The sequence below is a fragment of the Elephas maximus genome, chromosome 21 (assembly GCF_024166365.1).
Source record: "Elephas maximus indicus isolate mEleMax1 chromosome 21, mEleMax1 primary haplotype, whole genome shotgun sequence".
NCBI classification, from domain to species: Eukaryota; Metazoa; Chordata; class Mammalia; order Proboscidea; family Elephantidae; genus Elephas; species Elephas maximus.
In genome coordinates this window covers 22,321,928-22,346,598 of record NC_064839.1, presented here as the reverse complement: position 1 = coordinate 22,346,598, position 24,671 = coordinate 22,321,928, and the positions used below count along the sequence as shown (strand labels likewise).

The 24,671-nt window shown below is 45.6% G+C and overlaps 1 protein-coding gene across 9 annotated transcripts in view; it reads left to right on the top strand.

Annotated features, from left to right (window-relative positions):
• The window catches only part of LOC126064515 (liver carboxylesterase 1-like), a 283,681-nt gene that overhangs the window by 241,604 nt on the left and 17,406 nt on the right, over positions 1-24,671 (top strand). For 3 of the 9 annotated variants that reach the window (XM_049863669.1, XM_049863668.1, XM_049863667.1), the window contains exons 3-7: positions 17,054-17,261; positions 18,794-18,938; positions 20,718-20,851; positions 21,442-21,595; positions 23,820-23,924. In XM_049863669.1, the coding sequence (XP_049719626.1) occupies positions 17,054-17,261; positions 18,794-18,938; positions 20,718-20,851; positions 21,442-21,595; positions 23,820-23,924 (746 nt within the window). Of the gene's footprint in view, positions 1-1,503; positions 1,636-2,663; positions 2,737-3,017; positions 3,322-13,263; positions 13,433-17,053; positions 17,262-18,793; positions 18,939-20,717; positions 20,852-21,441; positions 21,596-23,819; positions 23,925-24,671 lie in introns of those variants that run through there. The other 6 variants (XM_049863666.1, XM_049863663.1, XM_049863671.1 and 3 more) reach the window with 4 other exon arrangements.

Sequence of the window (24,671 nt, the reverse complement as noted above, 5' to 3'; positions counted from 1 at the left end):
AAAGAAAAAAAAGAGAGAGAGAGAGAGAACAGCACACTCTGTTTTAATTTGCAAATATTTGATTATCAGTCTCCGCGTCTTTTGTTCTAATTGCTGTCACCCAAATCTGTGCCCTGTTTTCCTCTGTAGACCTGTGTTGTAATCATAGGAGTGTTATATATCCTACGCAGTAACTTTAAAAAAAAAAAAAAAGAATTTCTTTTGGGCAAGATACTGCTTAAAATAACTTCTCTTGTTCACAAAAGGCCTTTCCTCTATGGCTGGGTTCTGTTTCTTTTCTAAAACTTTTGAGTGGCAGGGGCAAGGCTAAACCACCTCCTTCAGCAGATTCAGCTTGGCCTTGAAACACCTGTTTAACAAGTAGATTTCAGAGCTACAGAAGGTCTGATTGTTCCAAACAACACTTCTTTTTTTTTAATCCAAGGGCACGATGAGGAAGGGAGGGGAAAGATTAATTGAATTGTGCTGAGTCCTCATGTTTTCAGGTTACTAGTTGTTGTCAAGCTGACTGTAACTCATGGCAACCGCATGTGTGTCAGAGTATAACTGTGCTCTCTAGGGTTTTCAGTGGCTGATTTTTCAGAAGTAGATTCCCAGGCCTGTCTTCTCAGGTACCTCTGGTTAGACTTGAACCTCCAACCTCTCAGTTGGCAACTGAGCACTTTAACCTTTTCTACCGCGCAGAGACAAATCTTCGTGTTGGTATGACATATATTGTTAAATCTTTTTGTGGATGATATTTAATGGTGTGAAGAAATGATTCTAGTATATTCCAAAATAGCAAATATGATATTATCTCAATTATATATATATTAAAGGCATATGTGCTAAAATACCAAAAAAGGCTTCCTTTGAGTGCTGAGATTGTAAGTGATCCTTTTGTTCATTTCTCTGCATTTTGTAAATTTCTTACTATGCTTAGGGGGAAAAGTTGTAAAATTTCTATACCAGTGGAAATGTTCAAAACTAGGGAAAATTGAAGACATCTATTGGACTGCAGATATTCTCCAAAGGAATGAAAACTAGTCTTTTATCAATGAAATACAATAGCGTACACTGGACGTATATAGATTTTTGTGTGTATGAAGGCATCAGTAGGCAAAGGGGTTTATATGAATTGACCTAGGGCCCTATAATGATAGTCATTTTGAATGGATTGATGTAGGAATTTCAACATTCATTCATTCATTCTTTCAACAAATACTAGGCCCAAATTCCTGCCCCACCTCAATCAACGATGCAGTCTTAAGTGAGTTAATGAGCTTTCCTGAAACTCCATTTCTGAATTGAGATGATAACCAGGGGCTTCCTGCAGGGCCACACAGCTCCCAACACACAGTTGGCACTCACAGAGCTCAGCCACTATTAATATTGTTGGTGTTGTGTACTCAGTACCCAGATGTGTGACCAATTCCCTGAACGCTCAGGGCCCCCTGGAGACCTTGGTATCATCCAGGTGCACATCTGGGAAAATGAACTGAGCATGAATTCTTGTTTTCTCAGATGCCGGAGGCCCCACCTACATGTACGAGTTTCAGTATCGCCCAAGCTTCTCACCAGAGATGAAACCCAAGACGGTGATAGGAGATCACGGGGACGAGCTCTTCTCGGTCTTCGGTGCCCCGTTTTTAAAAGGTGATGGCTCTTTGCTGGCTATGAGCTTGTAGTTAGGAGACCTGGGCTCAAGTCTCGGTTTAGTGGCCTTAAGCAATTTCCTCCTTCTTTCCTGGCCTTAGTTTCCTGAATTCACCATAATAGGGTTGAACTACATTGGGCAGTTCCCAGCCTTTCTCCTGCTCTAACATGCATGATGGGGGATGCGCATTCACATGCCCTCAGCTGTGGTCACTCTCAGAATCCAGACCTGTGGCATCAATAAGACAGGTAGTGGGTCACCTGTAGGGCTAGAATGCCATCCCTGCATTTCCCACTCCTAAGAGCATAACAGAATGTGAGTGAGAGTAAGGCTAGACTTGTTGTGAACTTTGAATCACTTCTTATGTGTGTGTGTCTCTCTACGTGTCTGCTCATTTATTATCTAGCATATATCTCTCTACCATCTATCTATCTGCTATATATCTACCATCTATTTTAACATTTATCTAAAACTCACATCTTTTAAAATTTGATCTATTTAATAACACAATATTTTAAAGAAAATCCTTTACCAATGTCTATAATACCTAACTACTATGTATTACAGATAACTTGTGACCCACCTTTTTGTTCTCTCTGACACACCAATGCCTCTGGGCATCTCCTGGTTGTATAACCCCATAGGACCATTTCAGCTCTGTTTTTTTCAGACTATCAAAAGGGGGGTGGGTAAAGGAGATTGAGAAAATACCCAAGGGAGAGCAGTCTTGGAGTTGAAGCTGCTGTGAAGGAAGCTATGGGGTGTGACATTGTGATTCTGAAAGGGAAGGAGGGTCACGTGGGCACAAAAAGATAAATGCAGCCAGCTCACAGATTGACTAGAGGCCCATCACTGACTCCCAGATCAGTAATTCTCAAACCTGAAGTGCACACAAATTACCCAGGATCTTGTTAAAATGCAGATTTTCTATCAGTAGGTCTGGGATAAGAACCAATATTCTGATGCTGGTGGTCCATGAAGCATACTTTGAGTATCAAAGGCTTTTTTTCTTTTCCCTTCTCCACAGAGAGTGGCACAGAAGAGGAGGTCAAACTCAGCAAGATGGTGATGAAACTGTGGGCCAACTTTGCTCGGAATGGGTGAGATTGGTGGCAGAGAGGAGCAGAGTTGGGGACAGGGGTTTCAGGGCATACCTATTTGGGAAGTTTAAGTGGTAAAGCTCTTGACTCTATGACCAAAGTACTCTAACAATGGGAGCTTTTTAAAAGGGAACAAGCTCCCTCCAGAGATGGTGAGCTCCCTGTCTTGGAGGCAAGTGAGCCTCTTGGCAGAGATGAAGCCAATGGATCCCTGCATGTCTCAGAAGGTTGCTTCAGACCACACTGTAACTTTGGGAATTTCTATTTGATTCTGTTCCCAGGGACCCCAATGGAGAGGGGCTGCCCCATTGGCCAGCATATGACCAGAAGGAAGGGTACTTGGAGATTGGCATCACCACTAAGGCAGCCCAGAAGCTGAAAGACAAGGAGGTGGCTTTCTGGACTGAGGTCCTGGCCAAGAAGGCAGCAGAGAAGCCAGCGCAGACAGAGCACATTGAGCTATGAACAGAGGGCCAACTGGGTACTCTACATGGGCATTCTACAGAAGGCACTTATAGCTCAAAGAGGCTTCTTATTGTGGAGGCTGAAGAATTGTCTGGTGGGATGGAGAATTTTGTACTGATTGCCTCAATTTGGGGAATAAATGTTTTGGAGATGAAGCCAGTGTCTGTGTCTTGGTCTGGAGATTAAACTTTCCTCCTTAGAGAGAATGAGGTCCCTGGATGGTGCAAATGGTTTGTGCTTGACTACTAACTGAAAGGTTGGCAGTTCAAACCCACCCAGCAGTGCTGCTGAAGAAAGAAGAATGGCGTGGTGATCTGCTTCCGTAAATATTAAGTCAAGAAAACCCTATAGAGCTTGGGCCTACACTGTAACAAATGAGGTCCCCATGAGTTGGAGTCAAAGGCAATGGGTTTGTTTTGGGTTTTTTCCTTAGAGTGACTGCACCATGAGCAGGAAGGTGCTCTACTGGGGATGGCTGGGCCTCTGGGCAAGCAGGAAGCAGCAGGCCGAGTTCTGGGAGCTGCTGAGGGGGCCCTAGGTCTGCACCATCTCTCTGGGTCCTCAACAACTTCCAACAGCTGGATTTGGGATGGTCCGAGTAGAGCACCCCTCTTTTCAGTGTGGAGCTACCCATGGAGGTGGAGGTGACACAGACTGAGTGTGTCCCTGGAGTGAGGTGGGAGGGAGAGGTGCCGTGGTGACCCTGTGGCACTGCTGCACGGCCTTACTGACCATTCCACAGGCCTGTGCCACCTTCAATATGCACGGTACTCTCCCAGGCCCTCCGCAAGGCTACCTCCTCCAGCAGCTGGTCTGTAGCCTGAACTACTTCTTGGGTGGTGACCACCTTGGAGTAAGTCCCTCAAGCATCATCCTAAAACTGCCTTAGAGGTTAGTTTTGCCTTCTGCTCAGAGGCAGAAAGCTATAAGGAGTGTCATTCTTACCCTACCTGCAGGAAAACACTGGATTTTCCTCAAAATTATAACTTTTCCTTAACGCACCAAAAAGCTGAGGATGAAATGCAAACAAATAGCCTGAAAGACAGATGACGGGCACTTTGGAGGAGAGATGGGAAGTGAACACCGGCTCACCTGTGGCAGAACCCGGGGGCAGATGGGGCCACCATACAGTGAGTGAGAAGCATGTATCTATGGGGAAGGCCAAGTGTAGGCTAGTGTGAGAGCACAAAACTACTGGGAGCCCAGATCCAGAATTTCTTCAGTGTCGGGAGAATTGTGGTAAAAATGTGAGGAGGTGTGAGGAAAGGCAAAGTCAGTCAGACTTTGTGGAGACCTGAATGTCATCTGGCCGATGGGCCCAAGAGAGCTACAGCAACTGGACCATTTTGTCAACCTCCTGCAGTGGTGTCCTCTATCCCCTAAGGCGGTATCCACTTTTATGGGGTACTCAGGTCTTCTCAGCCTTTGCAGTCCTGGCTGCTGCCAGGCCCTATGGGTCGGTTTGCTGAGGGTTTCTGCTCATTGTTATCTCGCGTTCTCCTGTGTCCCCTCTCCTGCACTCTGGCTTTCTCTGCAGTTTCAAACTTCCTAAGAGAGAAGATCTGATTGGTTGTCTGAGTCACCCTCCAGAATAGATTGCCACAGACCAGGGTGTGACCCCCCCAGCCACTAGGCACCCTGGGGCTGAATGCCCACTGGACTGCTAGCTGTGCTTAGGAAGTCAGGCCTGCAGGGTGTGAGCATAGCAACTGCCTTCTCCCCCTTCATAAGGGCACTGTGGGAATGCAGGCTTCTGAGTAGGCACTGCCCACTGGCAGACATGTCCAGAGATTCACTTGGAGAGTACGAGGTAGGTGGCTGAATGCAGGTGTGAACAATTAGCCCAGGATATCCACACTTGGCCTTGTGAATTGGGCATGACATCTCAGTTCACAAACACAGAAGGTAAAAAAAAGTACTTCATTTTTTCAGAAACAATTGAATTGAATTTGCATATGGAGTCCCCTTGTGCTGGTGACATTTCAGGATCTGTCATCCACATTCCTAGGCTTGTATCTAAGTTGTAGGAGCCCTACGAGTGCTGATTCATTGGGGTGTGTGGTGGGTGGGGGAGCAAAGGGCTATCAGCATAGTCATCTGGCCCCACTAGTGTCTCCTGAGGCCTCCAGATCCCCATCTGGCCCTCAGATGTGTGTTTGGGATGGCTGCCAGACTATGGAAAAAAAACCAAATACATGGAAACTAAAGAATACCTTACTCAAAAACTACTGGGTTATAGGAGAAATCAAGGACAGAATAAAGAAATTCATAGACTCAAGTGAGAAAGAAAACACATTCTACCAAAACCTTTGGGAGGCAGCAAAACAAGTGCTCAGAGGTCAATTTATAGCAAGAAATGCACTCATTCTAAAGGAGGAAGGGCCAAAATCAAAACATTAACCCTACAGCTCAAACAGAGAGCAGTGAAAGAAGCCAAAGGCACCAGAAGAAAGGAAATAATAAAGTTTAGAGTAGAAACAAATGAAATAGAGAAAAGAAAAACGGTTGAGTCAACAAGACCAAAAGTTGTTTCTTTGGAGAGATCAACAAAACACTGGCCAAAATGACAAAAGAAAATCATGAGAGAAGATTGAAGAGGTTTAAAGAAAAAAAAAAAAAAAAAAACTCCCAACAAAAAAAACCCTGGCCCTGAGAGCTTCACTGGAGAATTCAACCAAATTTTCAGAGAAGAGTTAGCACCAGCACTACTAAAGGTATTTCAGAGCATAGAAAAAGAAGGAATACTCCCAAACTCATTCTTTGAAGCCAGCATAACCCTGATACGAAGTCATGTAAAGACACCACAAAAAAAAGAAAATTACAGACTAATATCCCTCGGGAACATAGACACAGAAATCCTCAACAAAATTCTAGGCAGTAGAATTTAACAGCATATCAAAAAAAAAATAATTCATCGTCACCAACTGGGATTCATCCCAGCTATGCAGGGAGGTTTCAACATTAGAAAATCATTCAAGTAACCCATCACATAAATAAAACAAAAGATAAGAACCACATGATCTTATCAATTGATGCAGAAAAGGCATTTGACTAAGTTCAACACCCATTGCTGATAAAAACTCTCAGCAAAATAGGAATAGAAGGGAAATTTCTTGGCAAAATAAAGGGCATTTACACGAAGCCAACAGCCAACATCACCCTAAATGGAGAGAGACTGAAAGCATTCCTCCTGAGGATGGGAACCAGACAAGGATGCCTTTTATCACCACTCTTATTCAACATTGTGCTGAAGGTCCTAGCCAGAGCGATAAGGCAAGAAAAAGAAATAAAAGGCATCCAAATTGGTAAGGAAGAAGTAAAAAGTATCCCTATTCCCAGATGATACAATTTTATACCTAGAAAACCCCAAAGAATCCACAAGGAAGCTACTGGAACTAGGAGAAGATTTCAGCAAAGTATTAGGATACAAGATAAGCACACAAAAATCAGTTGGATTCCTCTACACTAACAAAGAGAATTTTGAAAAGCAAATCAATAACATTTATAATATCCCCCAAGACAATAAAGTACTTAGGACTAAATCTAACCTGACATGTAAAATACCTATACAAAGAAGAAAAAAAAACTACAGAACATTACTGCAAGAAACCAAAAGAGACCTACATAAGTGGAAAGACATACCATGCTCATGGATAGGAAGACCCAACATTGTGAAAATATCATTCTATCCAAAGCGATCTACGGAGACAATGCAATCGAGATCCAAATATGATATGATAATAGATTGAGAATAGCTGAGGTTTCAGAAACACAGCACATGTCGAAGCTACACTGGAAAACATCATAGAATTCTAGATTCACAAAGCATTGGGCCAGGGCGCTTGGTGCACTAGAGATCATCCCATCTTTATAGCCAGCCCCTGCCAATCACCCCCTCTCTTTCCAGAAAGGCAAAGCGGATATCACCCAGTGGGTTCCCAGACCTCTGCTCTTCCAGAGCAGTGTTCTCCACCATAAAGGCTGCAGCAGAATAATAAGAGGCAAAGTGGAGTGAGCAACATGGGCTCATACTTGCCCAATGCTGTTCTAGCATGTGCTCTCCATTATCTGTTGAGTAAATTGATGAAGACGGAAAGGCTTTGGGGGGATAATATGGAGCTCCTAGAGGTGTCTTCTCTCTCAGGTCCTGCCACCTGCTTAGGAGTTGAGGCAATTTCCTAGAATTTTACCTTCCAGATTGAATAGATCCACGTGGGAGAACTTAAGGACTTCCCAGGGCACTAGCAATAATACTAACCAACTGCCATTTGAAGAAGAAGGGATGTCTTGCTTCCAGGTAAAATAACACAGAGAAATTTTACCCATGTTGTTAGTCATCTAGTGCTGCTATAACAGAAATACCACAAATGGGTAGCTTAACAAAGAGAAATTTGCTCTTTCATGATCTAGTAAGCTACAAGTCCAAATTCAGGACACCTGTTCCACGGGAAGACTTTCTCTTTCCACTGGCTCCAGAGGAAGGTCCTTGTCATCAATCTTTCCATAGTCTAGGAGCTTCTCTGTACAGGAACCTAGATCCAAGGAACACACTCTGCTCCCGGTATTACTTTCTTGGTGGTATGAGGTCCCCAGGCTGAGGAAAAGTCCACTGCCTCAAACGGCTTACTTGGCCTGCCTCACAACTTTGCATTAGAATCTTAGTTCCTTTGCTTGCCCTGCCCTGTAAAAATCTCAGCAATGTGTAAAGTTATGTGTAAACCCCATCGTGCCTGCGTGGTATGATTAAGAATGTTGCTGATATAACTTGTATGAACTCTCTACTTGTAAACCCCTTAAAAATAACCATTCCCCTTGCCCTCATGGAGCAGTCTTGAGGGCAGCAGCTCCAAATGACTCCTTTCCTTGTACGGCAAAATCAAGGCACACTTCTGCTCTCCCACTTCAGTCTCTTGTTTATTGGCCAGTACTAGTCACGCCAAGTAGAACTTGGGGTTTCCACATGGCAGCGTTGCTGCTACTTCCCATCACCTGAACCCAGACAAAAGCCAGCCAGCAAAGGAGCCCAGGAGACATAGTCCACAGGAGTCTGCCTTCCGGGACACAGACAGGGCAGAGAGTATGAAGAATGGTAGTTGTAGAGGAGGTATCAAGGAGAGAATAACTGCGCCCACCTATCCTTAGAGGAGGAGAGAAAAAGAGCAAAGAGAAGATTTGAAATGCTCCCAGAGCCAGCACTTATAAACTATAAGCCCCAGCATGGGTTTTGGGTGACACAATCACACCAGTCTCTTACTGTTACTGCTATTGCTACTGCTGCTGCTGCTACTACCTCTACTGTTGTTGTTGTTGTGTGCCATTGAGTCGATTCCAACTTATAGCATCCCTATAGGACAGAGTGGAACTTCCACATAGGGTTTCCAAGGCTGTAATCTTTATAGAAGCAGACTGCCACATTTTTCTCCCATGGAGCGGCTGGTGGGTTCAAACCACCAACCTTTCAGTTAGCAGCTGAGTGCTTACACACTGTGCCACTGGGGCTCCTTTCTACTACTGCTACTACTACTACTAATAATAGTAGCTAATACTCTACTGAGTGCTCAGTAAGTCTCAAGCACATACTAAGTGTTTTATAGGATTATCTCATGAAGTCCTCATGAAATCACACAAGGTAAGCCTATCATTATCCCCCATTTTACATATAAGAAAAACTGAGACTTAGGAGGTCGACAAAACTTGCCAAGGGACTCCAGAGGTTGGTCAAGCCCTAACCACTACTCCATATTACCTCCCTCAAAGGAGAAATCCAAAGATTCAGGTTTTGGTCCAGCTCCAGCACTCGTCAACTATGTGGCCGTAGACAAGTCACTCATTTTCTCTGCGCCTCAGTCTCCTCATCTGTGAAATGGGGATGCTACATGCTTATCCCCTCCTTACGACTATTATGAGCATTAAATGCAATAAAGCAGCTCAGCAACTGTTTTTTGAGCCCTAAGGGCCCTGTAACACCATGATCTCTAAGCCTTCCAACAACCTCATAAGGGCAGTAATAATTCCTTTCAAATAAGGATATGGTGGTTGTCTTAGGCTGGTCTCTCTAGAAAAGCAAAAGCAGTAAAGTGTATAAATATGTACATATAAAAACCAAAAACCAAACCCACTGCCATCAAGTCGATTCAGACTCATAGTGACCCTATAGGACAGAGTAGAACTGCCCCATAGAGTTTCCAAGGAGCACCTGGTGGACTCGAACTGCCAACCTTTTGGTTAGCAGCCGTAGCACTTACCCACTATGCCACCAGGGTTTCCATGTACATATAGAGAGATTTATATCAAGGAAATGGCTCACACAGTTATAGGGGCTAGAATGTCCCAAGTCCGTTGGTCAGGATAGAGGCTTCTCCTGATTCACGCAGCAGCAGGAGCTGGACAATCCAAGTCAGCAGGTCAGAGAGTATGGCTCTTGCTCGCAGGCTGTGAAGATCAATGAATCCCAAGATCAGTGGGCAAGACCACAGGTAGGCTTCTAGTTCAAGTCCCAAGAACCAGAAGTCAGATGAACAGGAGCCAGCTGCAGGATCCAGAATGAGCAAAAGCCCAGAAACCTTGCCAGAATACCCACTTATATTCAATGTAGGCCACAAGCCCCTGATTAGCTATTCACAAAAGATCCTATCACTGAGGTGATAACATAATATAAATCTCATCATGGAAGTGATCGCAACATCATATGACCAAACCACTGAGAATCATGGCCCAGCCAAGTTGGCACACAACCCTAACCATCACACCCATCAAACAAAACTGAGGTCTGGCTTGAGGCTTAATAGTCTCCAGCCTCACCTATCACTTCTGCAATGTCGTCTTGAGCCGGAATGGGCTTCAGAGGCTCCACCCGGGAGTAGACAAAGGCTGGGAGAAGCTCCCTTGGTGTCACAAGCAGGCGTGGGCTTGAACACCGTGGGGTTGGGAGAGTAATTCAGCCCTATGTTGTATATTTTGCTAGGCATTCTACAGTTTTCATAGGCTGAGAGCCAGGGCTGTTTCCTACATTGCAAAGCTAAGCTGGGTAGGGCAAAAGGGCATGCCTTAACAGCTCAGTGTGCGTGTGTGTGTGTGAATGGTGTGCTAAGTAATTGAAAATGGCCTTATTATCTATTTAGGTTGTCCCATGTGGACAGAGATATGGGTGGTCTTCATTGGGAAAAAAAAAAAAGTTGGCGTTGAGTTGACTCCTAGTCATGGTGATCTCATGTGTGTCAGAGTAGAACTGTGATCCATAAGGTTTTCAATGGCTGAATTTTTGGAAGTAGATTGCCAGGCCTTTCTTCCAAGATTCCTCTGGTTGAACTCAAATGCTGTTCTTTCAGTTAGCAGCTGAGCAGGTTAACTGTTTGTACCACCTAAGAGTGCCACTCTTTCTTAGGGTGCTTTTTAGGACTGGGAGTCTCTGAGTCATAAATTCTAGAATTTTTCTTTCACAAAGAAAAAATTTTACCAAAATGAGGTCATATTATTTTATTTTTTTTTTTATACATAAGTATCCTAAAATTTTCTTTATTTAATTGAAATACAATTCACATACCTAAAATTTACCCTTTTAAAGTATGAAATTTGATGGGTTTTAGTATATTCACAATGCTGTACAACCAACACCACCTGTCTAATTCCAGAACATTTACATCACACTAAAAAGAAACCCCATACCCAATAGCAGTTATTCCTTATTCCCCGCTTTAAACTCCCTGTTGTTGTTAGGTGCTGTCGAGTTGACTCCAACTCATAGCAACCCTATGTACCACAGAATGAAACACTGCCTGGTGCTGCACCATCCTTACAATCCTTGCTATGCTAGAGCCCATTGTTTCAGCCACTGTGTCAATCCATCTCCTTGAGGGTCTTCCTCTTTTCCGCTGACCCTGTACTTTACCAAGCATGATGTCCTTCTCTAGGCACAGATCCCTCCTGACAATATATTCAAAGCATGTAAGACACAGTCTTGCCATCCTTGGTTCTAGGGAGCATTCTAGCTGTACTTCTTCCAAGACAGATTTGTTCGTTCTTTCGGCAGTCCATGGAATATTCGATATTCTTCGCCAACACAACAATTCAAAGGCGCCAATTCTTCTTTGGTCTTCCTTATTCACTGTCCAGCTTTCACGTGCGTATGATGTGATTGAAAATACCATGGCTTGGGTCAGGCACACCCTAATCTTCAAGGTGACATCTTTACTTTTCAACACTTTAAAGAGGTCCTTTGCAGCAGATTTGCCCAGCGCAACGCATCTTTTGATTTCTTGACTGCTGCTTCTATGGCTGTTGATTGTGGACCCAAGTAAAATGAAATCCTTGACAACTTCGATCTTTTCTCCTTTTATCGTGATGTTGCTTATTGGTCCAGTTGAGAGGATTTCTGTTTTCTTTATGTTGAAATGTAACCGTACCGAAGGCTGTGGTCTTTGATCTTCATCAGTAAAGGGCTTTAAGTCCTCTTCACTTTCAGCAACCTAGCAACCTCTAATCTACTCTCTGCCTCTATGGATTTGCATATTCTGGACATTTCATATACCAAAAAAAAAAAAAAAAAAAACCCAAACCCACTGCCATCGAGTCAATTCTGACTCATAGCGACCCTATAGGACAGAGTAGAACTGCCCCATAGAGTTTCCAAGGAGCGCCTGGTGGATTTGAACTGTGAACCTCTTGGTTAGCAGCTGTAGCACTTAACCACTACACCACCAGGGTTTCCAACATTTCATATAGATGGAATTATATAGTATGTGGCCTTTTGTGGCTGGCTTCTCTCACTTAGCGTGTTTTCAAGGTTCATCCATGTCATAGCATGCATCAGAATTTCATTTCTCGAGATGGCTGAATAATATTCCACGGTCTGGATAGACTACATTTTGCTTATCCATTCTTCTGTTTGTGGACATTTGGGTTGTTCCACCTTTTGGCTATATGAGAAGTGCTGCTACGAATGTCCATGTACAAGTCGTGTGAACACATGTTTACAATTCTCTTGGCTACACACCTAGGAGGGGAATTGCTGGGTTTACTTTTGGAGGAACCACCAAACTGTTTTCTGAAGCAGCCATAACTGTTTTATAGCCTTTTTTTTTTCCCCTACCTTTCTCAATAGATCATAACTGCCTTTCCTTGTCAATAAATAGACATCTACATCACTAGTTTGAGTGAGTGTGTAGTATTTTTTGGCCAGCTGTACCGGGGTACATTTAACTAATCCCTATTTGGGGACACTTAATGATTCTATGAAAGAGGCTTTGAGCATTTTCCTTGGGTTCCCAGCACATTACTCAGGTATACGCAGGTATACCAGCACTCTGTGCCCACCTATTTTGGTGCCTTCATATCCCTTTCAATTTTCCCACCACTTCTGTGTCATACATTATATGGTGAACACTTGGAAGAGACAGCACATGTCTTGAATTCATCTTCGTATCCGTAGCACCTAGCAAAGTGGCAGGAGCGAAGTAAGTGTTTGAAGAATGAATGAATAAAGCACGGATGAATGACTACAGCCAGGGGCAAGAGGGAGATGGATATCTGTTACTTGTCCAAAGACCACAGCCTTCAAACGTACTCAGCTTCTCGACTGGGGATGGGGGTGTGGGGGGGGGGTGTGTGTAACAGAAGGCTAGGTCATCTGGCAAAAATATTGTAAACTTAATTGAGGCATCACAAGGAGGACTGGATGAAATTTAAAATCTCTTCCAAATTCGAGGGACTAGAACTCTGGGAAATTTGAGCCCAGGGAAGCTAAGAGATTTGTCCTAAATTACACAGCAGCCTGGGGCTGAGAGTTGAAAGCTTGTTCTGAGTTCCCAAAATGAAATCTTCCCCTTGCGCCTGGGCTTTTGCCCGCTTGCACCTGCCTTTGGGAAGTTGGTAGGGCGTTAAGATTAAAGCCCAGCAAAAGCAGAAACCCTTATGTAACGTTGTTTGGCAAGTTTGTAACGTTTGTCATTAGAGAGTTTGGCAGGGCTGCTTAGATCAGAGGTCACATTCTGGGTGGGCGTGGCTTAAGCCCCTGCTCCCGCCCTCCCGAGAGAGCCTTACAAGAGGGATTGCTTTCCAAAATACCTTCAGATGTGGCGATTCTGTGGCCAGGGACGTGAGCTCTGGCCTGGTGGAGAACCGGCTCAGGCCCCTCTAGCGCGGGGAGACCTCGCTGGCTGCAGATACAGTAACCCTTCCACCATGTTGTCCTTCGCTCTGCTCCTGGCCTGGCTCGCCGCTGCCACGGTTCGGGGTGAGTTATTTTGAAATAAAAATACTGGAGGACACAATTGGCAATTTGGGTGAAGTGGACGGGGTTATATATAGGGCAAAGGGGACAAGTCCAGTTTCCTTAACAGAGAGTGCCTTCCCCGTTGGAGCAGCCGGCCCAGCCCCCGCTGGACCCTGAAGGTGGTGCAGGCTCAGATCAACACCCTGTGGCCTCAGCCTCACACGCACGGTAGCAAAGAGCTCACCTCATGCCTCACAGATGACGTCTTTCATTAGTCCAGATATGGCCAAAACACGGGGAATGGCTTCACAGATCATTAAAAGCTTGAATTCTGAAGCCAGCGTGCTTGGGTTCAAATCCCAGCTCAGTAATTACTAGCTGTATGCTGTACTTAACTTTTCTGTGCCTCTGTTTCTCCATCCCTGAAATGGGAATTATAATAGTAACTACTTTACTGGGCTACTGTGAGAATAAAATAGGTTATTGTTTCCTAAGCTCTTAAGATAGTGTCTGACACAGAAAACCAAACCCATTGCCTTCCAATCAATTCCAACTCATAGCGACACTATAGGACAGAGTACAACTGCCCATAGGGTTTCCAAGGTGTGGCTGGTGGATTTGAACCACCAACTTTTTGGTGAGCAGTGGAGCTCTTAACCACCTCACCACCAGGACTCTACCTGATATTGAGGAAGCAGGAAAAAGGGATCCATATATAAAGGGGTGCAACCAGGGGCCTCAGAATGCATCTGTGCTGTTTTAGAGAGGGAGGAACTGAGGCACAGAGAGGGAAAGTACTTGCCCAAGGTCAACCAGAAAATCGTGCCTGGGATGGCTCACTGGCTCTGGATTCCAGGCCATTACTCTAGACATCCGTGACAGCCCAGGCCCCACCTGGATTCTGTCTTCTTTCTGGAGCAAAAAGAGTTGGTGGCTGACACTGTGAGAGGCTGGGACTGCGCACGAGGGCAGAAAGGAACCAAATTTCAAGTGTGGTACATTTCATTATGCTGGTTACCGCATCCAGTCTCCATCTTTACATCCACTTTCTCCCCCAGGAAATCTGGCTTCTACTCGCTTTATCATTTTGAAGGCTATCATTGAGCTAATACAGGCCAGGTCCAGTGGATTCTCCTCAGTTTCTTCTCCTCAATATCTTTGGGGCACTCTGTCCTCTTGGCCAGCCCACCTTCCTTATTCCCCCTAGTCTGCCATGATGCTGTCCCCCCACCACCCCACTGGGACCCCTCCCACTCCCCTGAGGGAGTTTCTCAGGCTCAGCTGTAGCGGTCCCCTGTATCCCTATCCATTCTGAGGTCCCTGGTTGCATCCCTTTATATATCGACCCCTTTTTCGTGTTTCCTCTATATCAGGTGGAGCCCTGGTGGTGGGGTGGTTAAGAGCTCCACTGCTAACCAAAAGCTTGGTGGTTCGAATCCACCAGCCGCACCTTGGAAACCCTATGGGCAGTTCTACTCTGTCCTATAAAGTTGCTATGAGTTGGAATTGATTGTTTCCTATCTCTCTTTCATCTCACACTGGCCTCCTCAGTGAAGCCTCACACACTCATGGCCTTACCCTGCCCCCTACAAGTCTTGAAGTTCTCACTTTCTGTGGCACCTTCTCACCTGGTTATCTGGCTAAATGCATCTGAAACAAAGCCCAGCACCACAAGCCAGCCCCTTGGTCTTCTTCCTTTCCCTTCTATGTCCCCCATGTCTGATCAGGTCCCAAATCCTAACAACTGTCTTCCAAATTCCTTATATACGTTACTGCATTTCTTCATATTTTTCCTTCTAATTATAAAAAGGAATCCATGTTCCATGCAGAAAACTTGGAAAGCACCAAAAAAAAGTTACCTGTTATGACATCACCCATTGGGATTTTGATATCTGTACATCCAAAGAAGTCCATCTCAGTGTTGTTTATAACAATTAGCAACAACAGCAAAAGAAAACAATCTAAATGTCCACAGTATGGGACTGACGATTAATAGCGTTAGACATGGATACTGCTTTGTAACCTACATTCGCGTTAAGAGTGTCCCATATCATTAGATATTCTTCTACAAGGCCATATCTGCATTATTCTTTTCTGTTCTGGCCCCGTTCTTTGAGGAGATGTTGACATTGTGTCTGTACCCAAAGGGAAGCAAGTGGGAGGACAGGAGGCTAGAAATAACTTCCTATGAGGAATGCTTAAACACATGGAGGCTACTGGGGCTGGCAAAGAGAAGACTTGAGGGAGAGGCAAGGATAAGCATCTAAAAGGCCACCTGCCATGTGAAAGACAGGCAGGTTAGTTCAGTGCAGTCTCAGAGCAGGTAGAACCAGGACTGATGGTGGAAGCTGCAGGGAGGTGAGTACTAGCTCAAGAGGGAAGACTTGTCTGTTCTACAAGGATGGAGCTGGAACAGACAAGAATCTGACCCCCAGCCTCTCTCCCCGCTGGGTACACGTGCTCAGAGCCACCAGAAGAATCTTCTTCCAGCTACTGGGCCACTCTCCTTATTCCAGAACTGTCCTGTGCTGCTCATTATTCCACTGACTGAAGCCCAAACCCTTAGACTGGCATTGGAGGTCCTCCCTGGCATGCACCTCTCCCATTCCAGGATGACCAACCCCTCTTAGATTCCACCTGGCCCAAGTAGGCCACTCGTCCTTCCCTGGGCAGACCTTGCACTTTGCCATCTCAGAGCCTCAGAATATTCTCTCTGCTTTAAAGCTTTACAGCCCCTCTTCTATCTCCCCTGGTTCAAATCCTGCCCTCCTGCCAGTCCCAGCTCCAGTGCCACCTCCTCCACAATGTCAACAACCAGAAGGCATCACTTCTAAGTCCTGTAGCACCTCACTGGTACCTCTCCCAGGACACTGACCACGTTCTTCCCACATTAGGGTCAGGTATATCCGGGCCTCAATTTCCCGCAAGGTTCACAACTGTTGAGAATCAGGGCCACCTCTTGCTCATCTTCTCATCTAGCATGCAGCTCAGCATCTACTGGGTGAAATGCTTCCAGAGACTTCTAAGAGAGGAAACCAAATGTCATAGTCAATCCTAGCAGCCTCCTTTGTGCATTTATTTCTGTTTATTTTTAATAATCTATTGAGGTGAAATTCACATAACATAACATTAACCATCTGAAAGTAACAATCCCGTGGCATTCAGTGCATTCACAGTGCTGTGCTGCCACCGCCTCTATCTGGTTCCCACACATTCCCATCACTCCAAACTAACGCCCCTTACCAGTGAGCTGTTGCTCCCCACTGTCTTCTTCCCCACTCCCCGGCAACCACCAGTCTACTCTGTCTCTATGGATTTCTCAGTCAAGTAGGAATAGAAGGGAAATTGCTCAACATGATAAAAGGTATTTATGAAAAACCCACAGCAAACATCACACTCGGGTAGCCCCCAGAGAGGTCGGAAGAGTCAACTACAATGATTTCTGAATCAGATCTGCTTTGTTCCTCTGGAACCAGGCACCAGGGTCCCACACTTGGAACACAGCTGCTGGTCTTTAAGGTGGTACTTAGCCAGGGACAGGGTGGGGTAAAGGCCAATCAAAGCACCATAAAGTATTTCTAAAGCATTTTTGAGTTGCTCTTTTTGATCTCTGATGTGTCTTCATGTCCTCTCAACATCCAGCAGGGCACCCATCCTCGCCACCTGTGGTGGACACCGTCCATGGCAAAGTCCTGGGGAAGTTTGTCAGCTTAGAAGGATTTGCACAGCCCGTGGCTGTTTTCCTGGGAATTCCCTTTGCCAAGCCCCCTCTTGGATCCCTGAGATTCGCTCCTCCACAGCCTGCAGAGTCCTGGAGCTTCGTGAAGAATGCCACCTCTTACCCTCCAATGTAAGTCGCTGGGGCGCGGCTTCGGCATCTTTCGGTGGGGATGATGGCTTCCAAGGGACGCAGAAAAGAATCAAGGCAATCGTCTGGCTGGCTTCTAGTTTGTTCTGGGATTCATTAAGTGAACAAAACAGTTTATCTGTTAATGGAGCTTATATTGTAGTGGGGGAGACAGAAAAAAATGCATATTAATAAATAAATTGTGTAATAAGTTTAGAAACCCCAAACCAAACCCATTGCCATCGAGTCCATTCCAACTCATGGCAACCCCTGTGTTACAGAGTAGAACTTTTCTGTAGAATTTCCTTGGCTGTATTTTTTCAGGAAACGGTTCACCAGGCCTTCCTTCCATGGAGTGGCTGGGGGGGTCTGAACCGCCATTGAGTTACCAGCTGATTGCAAACTGTTTGCCCCACCCAGGTGCCTATGACAGAGTAGAATTGCCCCATAGGGTTATGTAATATATTAGAGTACGATCAATGCTTGGGGAAAAATAAACAGTTGACCGGGTGAGGAGATCAGAAGTAATAATCTTATTCTCCTGCCTTGGACCCTGGTGCGGTTGGGGAGTAGGCAGGTGAGGAGGTGAGGGAGTGTGATGACTAGGCGAGTTACCATCTCCCACGTGTGTCCAGCTGACTCTTCAGGAGCACAGAATGGTCCATGGGTCCCGGTTCCCCTGGCCAAGCTGGGCAAAAGATCAAAGCTTTCCTGGCTTGCCTCATGCCTTGCCTTGGGGCCCTGGGCCACCTGCCTCCACCCATTCAGACCTTATTCTCCCCAGCAAGACATTTCTGAGGGCTTCCAAAGCCTGGCCTTTTGCTCCTTTCTTTCTTTTTTCTTTTCATTTTTTAAAAATAATACTCACAGTTTTTATTTCCTGATTAAACATGTAATACTTCTTTGTTACAGAAAAATTAAGAAAAAAAAAAAGAGAAGTAAAATAAGAATATTAAAATCATATGCAATTCTACCACCCAGAGAGAAATGAATATTTCTGAATATGTTTTTCATTCTTTTTGTTTGCTTCTGTTGTGTAACTATACATACTCTACAGATAGTTTGGCTGCTGGTTTTGTTCACCTAAAAGTATATCCTGAACATTGTCCTATGCCATTAAATATCATAGTTCAACATTTGATAGCTGCATCACATTGGGTGCTTAAACCATAATTTATTTATCCAGTCTCCTATTTGGGGATATTAAATTGTTTTTGATAACATAAATAACACTGTGATGAACACCCTGTAGCTAAACCTTTGTGTAGAGCCATGAACATTTCTTCAGGGTAAGTTTCAAGAAAGGACATTCTGAATGGGATACCCTAGTGAGTCCCAGCTTCCCCACCCCCCGCCCTCTCAGCGCCCCTCGTACCCTCAAGTAGTCACTTGCCTATTCCAATGATCTGCAGTCTGGTAATTACAACTCCACAGACAGGCTTAAACCTTCCAGTCCACATCCTGGCCCGACCCCTGGAGACAGCTCACTTAGACCTGGTTGAACCTCAGCAGTTCTTTCTGCCCTCCGTCTCCAGGTGCTCCCAAGATCCACCATCAGGACAATTGCTCTCAGAACTCTTTGCCAATGGAAAGGAGAACATTCCCCTCAAGTTTTCCGAAGACTGTCTGTACTTAAATATTTACACCCCCGCTGACTTGAGGAGGAAAAACAGGCTGCCGGTGAGCAGTGTGAACCATTGATCATGGCTTGTGAGCTCCAGCTGTCTAGTGTTTTCTGGCAGAGACAAGGAGGGGGTGAAGGCAGCTTGTGGTGGGGGCATCAGGGGTGAAGACTCTTATTTCAGGGGTCCCAGGGCTTCCTTTAGTGCAAACGTTTAATATGCTTGGCTGCTAACTGAAGGGTTGGAGGTTCAGGTCCCCTTATAGACACCTTGGAAGAAAGGCCTGGCAATCTACTTCAGAAAAATCAGCCACTGAAAACCCTATGGAGCACAGTTCTACTCTGACACATATGGGGTCACCACGAGTTGGACTGGACTCAACAGCAACTGGTTAGTTGGCCCCCGTATAAATACTTCGGTTTGGGGGTTAGGCGGAAGAAAGAACATAAATCCATTATCACCCAGCTTCCGCCTTCAAGAACCTTACCATCTGGGCTAGGCAGACATATATTTCTTGAGCAAATTATTGCTGACCAGCTCTAGGGCTTAGCCTTCACTCAGAGATGGCTGTAAATTCAGTCCCCACCCCCAGAGTGGGGCAGTGACCAGAGGTGTGGGAGAAACAGGGACTCTGTTATGGACACAGGTTCTGGAGCCACAGAATCTGGGTTCAAATCCTAGTACTGTGTCTTACTACCTGAGATACTTGGGCAATTACTTCTCTGAGCCTCAGTTCCTTCCAAATAGGAATAATCACATATGAATATTACATGATGCATATAGAGCCTTTTTCTCAGTGTCTGGCTAAGCACACAAAGCAAGTACTCATTAAACATTAGTTAGAGTTGAAAGGAAGGTCTTACTCCTACCCAAACAGTGGGCTTACTGCACCATGGTCATTGGCTACAGTCTGCTGGGGGGCTCAGCATCTGAACTCTGGAGCCAGACTGCCTGGGTTCAAATCCTGCTTCTATGACTTACTAGCTGTGTGACCTTGAACAAGTTAAGTGCCTCCGTTTTCCTGTCTGTTAAATGGAATAATATTAGCACCTGCCTCATGGATGGGTTTAATGAGCATGAAATGATTTACAGTGCTTAGAACTGTACCTGGCACATTGTACATGTTATGAGTGTCTCTTCCTTTTATTGAAAATATTATTATTTTAGCCACTCCTACTTCTACCCTCTATGTGAGTTCTTTAAATTCAAGAACCATAAGGTATGGATGGTTGTGTCCATTCTCATTCTCAATTGTTTGCACCGTCCCTGGCACATGGGAGGGTCTCGGCTTGGAAGAGCTGGACTTTAATTGGGTTTTGGAGGCTGGCTGGGGTTTGGGGATTCAGAGGAGGCAGAGGGAAGGCATGTTAGGAAGAGACCCTGTTGGGGACATGTGCTCATCTTGAGATAATCATTTGCTTTCGGGGAGAAGTTCAATTCCCTGCAGAAGAGCTAAGTAAGGCAAAACTGAAACACAAAGGCCGCCCCGTGCAGTGTTTGCTGAGCTGGGTGTGGGGTCCAGGTATGAGAACCATGAGAATGTTGGTAGAACCATGACACCCTTGGCCTGTGCTGTTGCCACTGACAGCATGAGGAGCCTTGAGGTGCAAATGGCACTCGATGTGCTGGGGAGGACACTGGGGGCAGCCAGAGTACACTGAGCAGAGTGGTGGCCAGAGGAGAGTGACCTCTGGCTCCAACCTTGCCAGGGACTGTGGACTTCAGACAACAGCCTCCTTGGGTTGTGACCAAGAGGTAGGTAGCCAAACCAAACAACCTCTTGAGGTCCCTCCCAGTATGCTTCCTATAACCAACATGGCTGCTTCCTCCTACCCAGGTGATGGTGTGGATCCATGGAGGTGGTCTGGTGTTGGGCGGGGCATCAACCTACCATGGGCTAGCCCTGTCTGCCCATGAAGATGTAGTGGTGGTGACCATTCAGTATCGCCTGGGAATCTGGGGATTCTTCAGGTAAGATACCAGACTCTCTCTCCCTACTGCATAAAAAAAAATGGGCCCTCAAAGTAAGGGTGGCAGGACCTAGCTTTGATCAGGTCAGTCCCTAAGGAATCCTTTGCTAAGTTCCATAGTAAAGCATTCAAGTCCCTTCATAATTGCCTCCCTCCCCACCCCACCCCTGCCTTCTCATTCTCTGGTCACACTGTTCCACTTACTCCTGAGCTTTCGCATATTCTGTTCCCTCTGCCTGAAATGCCTACTTTACCTAACAAATTCCTATTCATCCTACAAGGCCCAGCCCAAATGTTACCTCCTCTGAAATACTCATCTCAGTACTTTGCACATTCCTCTGTCATGACAGTTAACATGCAGGACAGCAGTTAAGTGTTTACACATAAATATTTATCAAATGAATGAATGTAGAGTCCTAAACAGAGCAATGTTATAGGAGGGGAAGGTGTGTGAAGACCCCTGTGTCAGCAATGTGAAAGCCGAGTCTTATTCTGGAAGGCCCAGCTGGAGCCTCCCGCCCCATCTACAGTTCTGAGAGCCCTTGCTGTGACATCTCTGTCCCCACCCCCACCCTCTTCTCTCACTCACAGCACCGGAGACGAGCACAGCCCAGGGAACTGGGGCCACTTGGACCAGGTAGCTGCACTGCACTGGGTCCAGGAGAACATTGCCAATTTTGGAGGGAACCCGGGCTCAGTGACCATCTTTGGAGAGTCTGCAGGAGGTGCAAGTGTCTCTGTTCTTGTAAGTGACCCCAGCACCAGGCCTGACACCCATCCATGATGCTCGTGAGTCCCTTGCTTTCCTCAGCCATAAATGGGCATCTTTTATTACCAGGCCTGGATTCAGGGCTGACTGTGCTCACTGCCAAACATCAGAGGGTGAAGAGCTAATGACAGAACTCTCCTCAGCGCCCAGGGAGCTCAAAGCTCAGCTTTGCACCCTGGAACCATAGGAGTAAATCTCCAGATGCAGCCTGCAGCCGTGACATTCTCCTTGTCTAGCCTGGTTGAGCTCTCTCTTTCTCTTTCCTAACCATTGTAATCCTAGGACTTGCCTCACTTTTCTTGGGAAGTAGGGGCCGGTATAAACTATGCATAAGAGGAGGCAAGGATAAAAGCAATGCAGAGTGTCACTGTTTGCATGCACATCAAGGGGAAGCAGAGCACTAGAAAGGGTGGAGCCTCCTCTGAGCTGGTCTGATGGCTTCTCCATGCCAGAGAGGGAGGACAGCTCTCTCTGCAGTGAGGGATGAAAGTGTGCTGGGGGAGGTGGGCAAGAGGGACAAGGGATGTGAAGAGGCGACGGGGTGGAATGGGCCAAGAGTTGTGGAACATAGACAAAATCTGGGGACACAAAGTGTCTGGCTGGTGTGAGAACGGGGCTGGGGAGACACAGAGGGAAGCTGAGGTGGAAAACCAGATCAGAAGGTGCTGGAGCTGTGAGAAACCCTCCAGGGCCACACAGTTGAGCAGAAGGTCAGTGCTATCTCCATATTTTTAAAACCTATATTGCTTTCATGGTTGAATACTGAGAGGGAAATCTTTATATAATTGTCAAAGTGGAAAAAAAGGAAAAGTATAGATAAGACCAATAAAGAAGAAAGTCATCCACAATTGCACTACCCAAGGATACTCACCATTAACATTTTGGCCTGTATTTATCTAGTATTTTCTCTTAGATTCATTCTATCTATGTATCTACCTATCTGGCTGTCCATCCGTCCACCCGTCCACCCACCCATCCACCCGTCCACCCACCCATCCACACGTCCACCCACCCATCCGTCCACCCACCCACCCACCCACCCATCCATCCATCCATCCATCCATCCATCCATCCATCCACCCATCCACCCATCCACCCACTATCCATCTATCCATTTGAAGGAGTCCCTGGGGTGCAGAAACAGGTAACGTGCTTGACTGTTAGCTGAAAGGTTGGCAGCTCAAGCAAGTCCACCCAGATGTGCCTCAGAGGAAAGGTCTGGTGATCTACTTCTGAAAAAATCAGCCATTGAGAACCCTATGGAGGACAGTTCTCTGACACACAGGGGGTCTCTATGAGTCAGAATTGACTTGATGGTAACTGGTACTGCTGTCTATTGAAAAGTCTTCCTCAATATATCAATATAACATAAATATTTTCCTTAGCATTAAATATTCTTCCATAACAGTATTTTAAAGAGCCCTGGTGACACAGTGGCTAAGCACTTGACTGCTAACCAGAAGTTCAGCAGTTCCAAACTGCCAGCTGCTCCGTGGAAGAAAGATGTGGCGGTCTGTTTTCATAAAAGATAACAGCCTTGGAAACCCTATGGGGCAGTTCTGTTCTGTCCCATAGGGTCGCTATGAGTCAGAATCGACTTGACAGCACACAACAACAACAGCATTAAGTATTCTTCCATAATATTATTTTTATGTTTACATAATCTTTCATGTAATAATGCAAATTAATTTATTTAAACAATGTCATGAGATTGGACAGTTGGGTTATTGCCTATGTTTTACTGTTATACACTGCAGCACAAACATCCTTATATACCTTTGTGTGCCTCCATAATTGTTTAACTTAAGATAAATTCTGAGTAATGGAAATGCTAACTCAGAAATGTGTATTTACAGTTTTACTGAGAGTTGTCAAGCTGTCCTTCAGAGTACTTTTGGTTGTTGATAATCAGGGTGTGCCACACAGTTCCTATTCCGGCCTCACCCTGTGCTCCTGGGCTACCCTGCTGAGCTTCTCTTGGGAAAGTCAGGCCCCTGGGTCAGTCTGGGGAACAGCCCAGGGCAGGTGAAGAGCTATTATGTCCACTGAGTCCTCTTACGTGTTCCTGAACCTCCTTCAGTTGCCTCCAGAGCAGTGGGCCAAGTCAAAGCTACAGACGGAAGTAGCCCTAGAAGAACAAATGTACCATTGATCCTCTCCCTGTGAGCATAAACTCACCTCCTGTCCACTCCCCTTACAGGTTTTATCTCCTCTGGCCAAGAACCTGTTCCACCGGGCCATTTCTGAGAGTGGCGTGGTCGTCTCTGCTGTTCTGTTCAAGAATGAAAGCAGGTCTGCAGCTGAGGTAGGTCTCTCTTTGGACAGCTGCCTGCACCCTTTGCTCTGGTCTCCTGGAATCTCAGGGGTCTTTCTTGTCAAAGATCCAACTGACATCCTCAAAGAATTATGGAAGTGAGAATGGCTAAGCAGGATACCTTGCCCAAGGTTTTAGTTTGCTAGTGCTATCGTAACAAAAAATGCCACAAGAAGGTGATGTTAAACAGCAGAAATTTATTGTCTCACAGTTTTGGAGACCGGGAGTCCAAATTGAAGGTATTGGAAGGGCTAGGTGCTCCGTATCAGCGCTAAAGGAAGATCCTTGTCTCCTGCTGCTTTGGTAGTTGTTGGCAACCGTTGGCATCCCTGAGCTTGGAGATGCAGCTATCTTGGTTGTCACTCTCTGTCTGTCCTCTAAGTCTCCCTGTACCTTTTAACTTATTCAGAAAATCCATACTGAGTGCTGACTATGTACCAGGCACTATACCAGGCTCTGGGGAGCCTGTGCACACTCACCATGGCCCCACCATCATGGAGTCTACCTTCTATCCACCTGCTTCTTCTCCTCTGGTTCTGTTTTGCTTCCAGTTGACATGACCTGCTCCTGAGTTTAAGAATTTCCTTTTGATTCTAGAAAGTAGTCAGGCTTTCTCCTCTGCTTGAGAGCATTTAGCATTTTCATGTTAGAAATGCTACGCCCCAATTTCAGATAATTTAGGAAAGAAGCTCTCTGTCCCAGCTTTGCTTGGATGCCTACCTTTGGTCTCATCCAATG